This window comes from Limulus polyphemus, unplaced genomic scaffold (assembly GCF_000517525.1).
Source record: "Limulus polyphemus unplaced genomic scaffold, Limulus_polyphemus-2.1.2 Scaffold1449, whole genome shotgun sequence".
NCBI lineage: Eukaryota > Metazoa > Arthropoda > Merostomata > Xiphosura > Limulidae > Limulus > Limulus polyphemus.
Window position 1 is genome coordinate 136,045 of NW_013667059.1, and position 7,127 is coordinate 143,171.

General features: G+C 32.5%; 1 protein-coding gene across 1 annotated transcript in view; it reads left to right on the forward strand.

The window, feature by feature from the left end:
* LOC106463630 (trichohyalin-like) overlaps positions 1-4,966 on the forward strand; it is a 47,778-nt gene extending 42,812 nt beyond the window's left edge. Inside the window, 2 exon segments of the mRNA XM_013923678.2 lie at positions 810-1,524; positions 1,758-4,966. Coding sequence (XP_013779132.2) covers positions 810-1,524; positions 1,758-1,988 — 946 coding nt within the window. The 3' untranslated portion in view covers positions 1,989-4,966.
* The last annotated feature ends 2,161 nt before the right edge of the window (positions 4,967-7,127 follow it).

A 7,127-nucleotide genomic window follows, 5' to 3' on the forward strand; every position in this document is an offset into this window, starting at 1 on the left:
GCTGTAAATATTGGGTCTCCATATAAAACCGTATATAATGAGTGTTTATAGCACCACCTAGCATCTTCCTAATAGAACTGTCTCAACGAGAGTGTATTTTCACATACTATTAACAGTTAAAGCGCGATCTATTTGTTTTCTGTAATCATAAGTTCTCTTGTTTTGTAAACAAGAAATTCAAGTCTGCTCGAAAAGCTCGGAATTTCTAATGCTAGCATATATAACAAACACAAAAGTTTATGCATTAAATAGCAGGCTGTTTTCCAGTCACATCTCTAACGTATAAATTAAAGGGTGGCGTGGTTATCGAACTGTCAATTAAAGAATCCACTGTTCACTTCCCATTGCCGCAAAAATCGCATTCTGCACTTTGGAGCCGTTGGTGCGTTATAAAAGTGACGGTAAAATCCCACGTTTCTACTAGAGGAGTATATGAGTTGGCGTGGGAGCTGTTGGCTAGTTGAGTACCCTATAATCTGTTAGTTCAAAATTAGCGATAGCTAGAACAGATAGCCTTTTTGTAGCTTTGTGTGACTATCTGAAACAAACAAATAATTCGATAAATACGTACAATTTACGTGTTTAACTTTTGAGTCTTATACATTCTGATCTGCGAAATGTGTATGAAGACCTCAATAATTGTCAGTTTTGTAAATTTTCTATAAAGCTAATTAAGTTCCGCCTTATTATTTGAAAGATATTTTAATAACTTTTAAACAACTCATTAGCATTAACTATGAATGAAAATATCTAATTTTCTAGATGATAATGTGATTTCAAACAAAATATATATATATATACTATTTTAGGGCGATTTCAGCTTCTGAGTTCGACAAGTTATCTCTGCAAGGATCTCCAGCTCCTAGCAGTAGGTGGCGGAATCCACAGAAAGTCTCCGACCACCCTGGTGCTCCACCCAATATACTTCTTCGAGCTCCTCCTAGACAAAAATCTCTAAATAGGAAAAGTTTGTCCTTGGATCAAACTTTAAGTTCCTGGGATTCTCGAAAAATATGGCAGTCTGGGGAAGAGAGTAATGTTACTACACCCTCTGGTAGTCAGCTGAGTCTGAGGCTATCCCAAAGCCGAAGTATCGACTATGAAACCGATTCTTCTCTTGGAGAGACCAGCATAGATTCAAAGAGTCTGACCCTACCTCGACTTTCTCTAAACAAACAACCTTCAGTTTCCTCCTCCAGAGAAGGAAGTACTACTGGCAGCGTCGAGCCATCGCCGGGTATTAAGCCAAAAAAAGGACTAAAGGAAAAGTTGAAGAAACTCACTAGGTCCAAGAGTATCGAACACACTAACACGACCGAGTCCGTGGCCCATGCTGAACTCGGCTCCGAGGTTCAACCTGAAAAACAAGAAAAGGAGAAGAGTCTGCGGTCGAGAATATCCAAAGTGCTGAAGAAACCACTCAGCAGGTCCAGTAGTATTGACCGCTCACAATCAGATCGTGAGACATCCAAGGATCTTGTCCCGGAACGGGTTCAGAAGCTAGAAAGCGAAAGCACCCACAAGGTGGGTAACGTTTACATTACAACTATATCTAAAGTTTTTCCTTACAACAAAAAATCTGTTTCCATGTTCTGGATTGATATGCAACATTTCCTGCAGTTCATTACATTTTGTTACGTCAACAGTTTTAGTGAATAACTTTGATACTGATATTTTCCGTGATAATTTACACATGTAATTACTCAGGTTAATTCAACGATTTTTATTAAACTAATGAAATTTGTTTTTATATTTAGAAAAGTACACAAACTTTATCAGCCAGAGGCAGTTCAGCAAGTAGGTTTTCAGAAAAAAATATGCGTTCTAAGTCAATTGATAACGCACCACCTATAGAAGTAGATTCAGACAAGAAGCAGATTCCAACTCCACAAACTCGTAGCCGTTTGTCTAAACAGTCTTCCTTGTCGGACGCAGAGGACCGAAGCAGACTCTCGAAGCAGCCATCATTTTCAGAAACAGCTGTGTAGACGGAGTGTCACCGATTTGGTCATCCAGAGTCATAGATTCGGACATCTAAAGATCCTGGTTTGGACATACAAGAAATCCAAAGGAAGTATTCGGAGAGAAAACAGCCCACAACAGGTGAATCCGTGGGCAGTTATATCAGATTTTGTTCAAAATTTCTGCCAACAGAATTGTCAAACAAACTTTATTGTACAATCTGTTTGGGTTACCGACAGAATTGTTAAACAAACTTTATTGTACAATCTGTTTGGGTTGCCTAAACAAACTATATTTTACGATCTGTTTGGGTTGCCGACTGAATTATTAAACAACCATTGTTTTACGAACTGATTGGGCTCCCTACAGAATATACAAACTTTATAGTGCGATCTGTTTAGGTTCCTGACAGAGTTGTAAAATAAACTTTGTAGTACGAACTGTTTGGGCTGCCTATAGAATTGTTAAATATACCTTGCTGTTCGAACTGTTTGGGTTGCCTACAGAATATACAAACTTTGTAGTACGATCTGTTTGGGTTTCCACCAATCTTGAATAATGATAATTAGTTTTGTTCCAAGAACTGTATGTTAAAACCAAATATAATCCATCAAATTTATTTATCTTCTTTATAAATTTAATCTCCATATTTCAGACTTAAAGCAACTAACATAGCAACCAACTTCTGTATATGATCCAGTTGTACCTTAAACTAGAAGAACATCCTATTTAATAAAACGTTCTCGATTCATCACGTATTCAAAACGATCTTTATTTCTAGCCTTTCCATCCTCTATTCCAAAACTTATGTACTTGTACTTATGTGTTAGTAAGTCTTTAATGTTTGCTATAAAATTGGCAGCACTTATATATTTTTAATTTTACTCTTTTAAAGCTGAAACCTTTTATCTGATACATTTATGTTGGCCAATCCTTACTTTTATTATAAAATTGCGAGACTTTTATGTGTTGGCCAATCCTTACTTTTATTATAAAAATCAGTAGTCTTTTACCTGCGTGCTGTCAATATTTGGTGTCATACGTAAAGTTTTTTGTTTTTTTTCCTGTGAAGGAAAACTAATAATGGCATTTACCAAATATCGGTATTAGAATTAGTATTCAATTCATGGAAATATATGGAACAAATATTTTTTGACTCCAAGTTCAGGCGAATGAGGTCAAAACATTTGCATGTTTTACAGATAGGGTACTGCTCTATACAATCCGATTTTTGCAAATATAACGATTAAAAAATGTAAGTTCAACATTTTATATTACTCTTCCTATAAGAAATATTCATTACATTATTTATCTTTTTTAAGTATTATGTTTAAAAAATATAATAAAGCCAAAAAGATAAAAAAAAACGCAGAATTTCCTCAACATTTAACATGATGCAAAATCCACAGTTATGAATTCTCGAACAGGGTTTTAACATAAACGCATCTTCATATTGTGCTCATGAGAAATCAAAATATGTAAAGTATACAAATTGAGGGGGTGTTGAAGTATGGGGGTCAAAAGTAAAGAATCCTACGTGAGAACAAAAGGATGTAGTATGAGGGATGATCTAAGAAATGTTTTTGTTTTATTCTTATCTTGTTGTGTAAGAAAAATACGTCTCGAATCACCATAAATATGGTGCACTACTATATGCAGCCAAATATACTTACGATTTGCCCTTGCCAAGATTACAACCAAGGAATGGAATTCCCCAAAGCCAGTGGCAAGTGGTAAATTGAATGATAGAATAGGGGTCACATTTTTTAATATTGATATTAACTCCAGATCAAAGAAAGTTACCTATTTAAGGAGGAACTACAAATCAGCTTGGTAATGAGTATACGTTCTTAGTTATAAAGATTATAATGTGTTGTTTCATCAATTGGTTACATTTTCGGTCGTAGTCCCAATGGCTTTTCACGAGATTCGACTTGCTTAGAAGATTTAAGTTATTTTAAATACACATATATATTAAGTTAACATTGCGAAACAAACTCCATAATAAAAGTATAGTAATGAAATTAACCAGTAATAAAATTTAGATACATTAAACATTCTAACCAATACTGTTAATGAAAGTAATAATAAAGAAATAATAGAGTATTTGTTACTTTCTATAAACAGTAGCGCCTTCTGTGGACGAAATGTAAACGTCCGCCATTTTTTTCACTTGACCCCATTGACCTAAATTAGTGTCAAAAAATTTATTTTTTAATTTTTTTTCAATAAGATACTACCGAATGATATCTCTGATACTGACTAATATTATCAGTTCTCGTTTGTAGGCCTTAAATCAGGTACCGTGAGTCTTCAGGTTAATATTTCCTTATAAACATTTGCGAGGTGTTTATATACAGTGCAATACTCGCCTTTATATTATATACAATTGACAATATTACATCTTTACCACGCATGTTCAGGTTAATATTTCCTTACCGGGTGTCCATATGCACCGACTTATTGACATTTAATATTGAAAATGTACAACATTTAACTAATCCCCATTTGCAGGGCAATATACCTGACCCCCATGTATAGGGTAGTAAGGTACGTGAGCCCCATTTGCAGGGCAATATACCTGATCTACGTGTGCATGGTAATATATATAATATCCATGCGCATGGCAGCATATCTGATCCCATTCTACAGACTAATATACCTCATCCACATGTGCAAAACAATACATCTGGTATGTACGTGCAGGGCAATATGTGCTTTTATAAAAGAAACCATCTTTTACCCGATATCAAAGAAAACGTAATATATTTCTTATTATCGCTAGTAACAACTCACCTTGCACGTGTCGAGCACTAGATTCACTTTTAGTGTTAGGTGTTGAAAATTCACGTGAATTTATTTTTGTTTGTTAAGTGATCTTATCCTGTTGTTTTGTTTCCAACAAATATCGTGTTTGTTGTTTTTTAAACTCCATGTGTAGAAGTGTAAAATATATTAGCTGTTTTTCCCCCTAAATAAAGTTTATTTGCAGCTAATAGTGTTTAAAGCCCACAAATATATAATCAAATATGTATAAAATAATAAATAAAACTTTTATTGGAATTACAATAAAAACCCATTATGGGACATGTAAGTTTCATTATTTATTGAGATTATGGATCCATGACATATGTTATAAGATTTTTTACTCGGACGACTTCAGTTCTTTCACAGTTTTAGGTAAATATCATTACTACTTTTCATTTACAATACCATTATCATAATTTTCAGTAAAGTCAACAACTACTCACTAACGTCACACCAGTGATTTAAAACATCTCTGTATTTAAGTACCTTTGTTGCCTTAGTAAAGCTAATCAATCTACTCACTAACATCTCTGTATTTAAGTACCTTTGTTGCCATGGTAAATCTAATCAATCTACTCACTAACATCATAACAATGATTTAAAACATCTCTGTATTTAAGTACCTTTGTTGCCTTGGTAAAGCTAATCAATCTACTCACTAACATCTCTGTATTTAAGTACCTTTGTTGCCATGGTAAATCTAATCAATCTACTCACTAACATCATTACAATGATTTAAAACATCTCTGTATTCAAGGTGTTCTTTTGATCTACAAAATGAATACCGGATACCAAAAAAAAAACGCTATTATGCACACCATAAAAAGATGAAAAAATATGAACTAAGCAATAGAGGACGAAGCTACACAATATACTATTTGTATTGTGCCCACCAGAACTATTGAAATGCAGTTTTAGTGTTCTAAGCTTATAGGCTTACCTCTGAGCCAATGGGGGTTTCACACCAGAGAGAAAGGAAATTAAAATAAAAATCCTCACCTTAAAATTGAGAAAAAACAAAAACAAACACTATTATGTGCACCATAAAAAACGGTAGGAAACAATCGAGTGATTTCAGACAAAGGAAAGTAAATTAAACATTAAACCTCCACCTGATTAATACTGGATACATAAATCAAACCAAACATAAGGGGAGAAAAAGAATATTAATATACTTCACACCAACGAGACGAAATTAATAATGAAATCAATAATAAAATTAACATTGAAAATAATAATAGACTTAATAATGAAATTAATGATAAAATTAATATTGAAAATAATGATAAAATTAATAATGAAATTAATAATAAAATTAATATTGAAAATAATGATAAAATTAATATTGAAATTAATAATAAAATTAATATTGAAAATAATGATAAAATTAATATTGAAATTAATAATAAAATTAATATTGAAAATAATGAAAAATTAATAAAATTAATAATGAAAATAATAATAAAATTAATATTGAAAATAATAATAAAATGAATAATAAAATTGATAATGAAACCTCCAACTTGTTGGTGTGAAGTATCACATGTCTTCTATAACAAAACAGTGAACGATCTAATTAAAGAAACAACAAACTTGACAGACGTGTATCATATGTAAAACAATACGATCTAATTACAGAAATATCAAACTTGACAAACGTGTATCATATACAAAGCAATACGATCTAATCATAGAAATAACAAGCTTGACTGACGTGTATCACATATATAACACTACGATCTAATTACAGAAGTAACAAGCTTGATTGACATGTATCACATATATAACAATGTGATCTAACTCCCGAAATAACAAGCTTGACTGACGTTTAACACATATATAACAATACGATCTAACTACCGAAATAACAAGCTTGACTGACGTGTATCATATACATAACAATATAATCTAATTACAGAAATAACAAAGTTGAATGTCTTGTATCTCGTATCTAACGATAATTACAGAAATAACAAGCTTGACTGAAGTGTAACCATGTTTAACAATACGATCTAATTACAAAAATAACGAACTTCACTGACGTGTAACACATATATAATAATACGATATAACTTCAGAAGTAAGAAGCTTGACTGACGTGTATCACATATATAATAATACGATATAACTTCAGAAGTAAGAAGCTTGACTGACGTGTATCACATATATTCCTTTAAAACACCCTGTACAATCTACTTATCTAAACAAGTAATGAAAAAAATTTCAAAAATTAAGCATGATGTAGAAATGGCAATGCAAAAACTATGGAATCAAGGTAGGAATGTATACACAAAACCATACAAAAATCTCTACATAAGTTTCCAGTAGTTAATGAGTCGATTTTATAAGCTTATGGT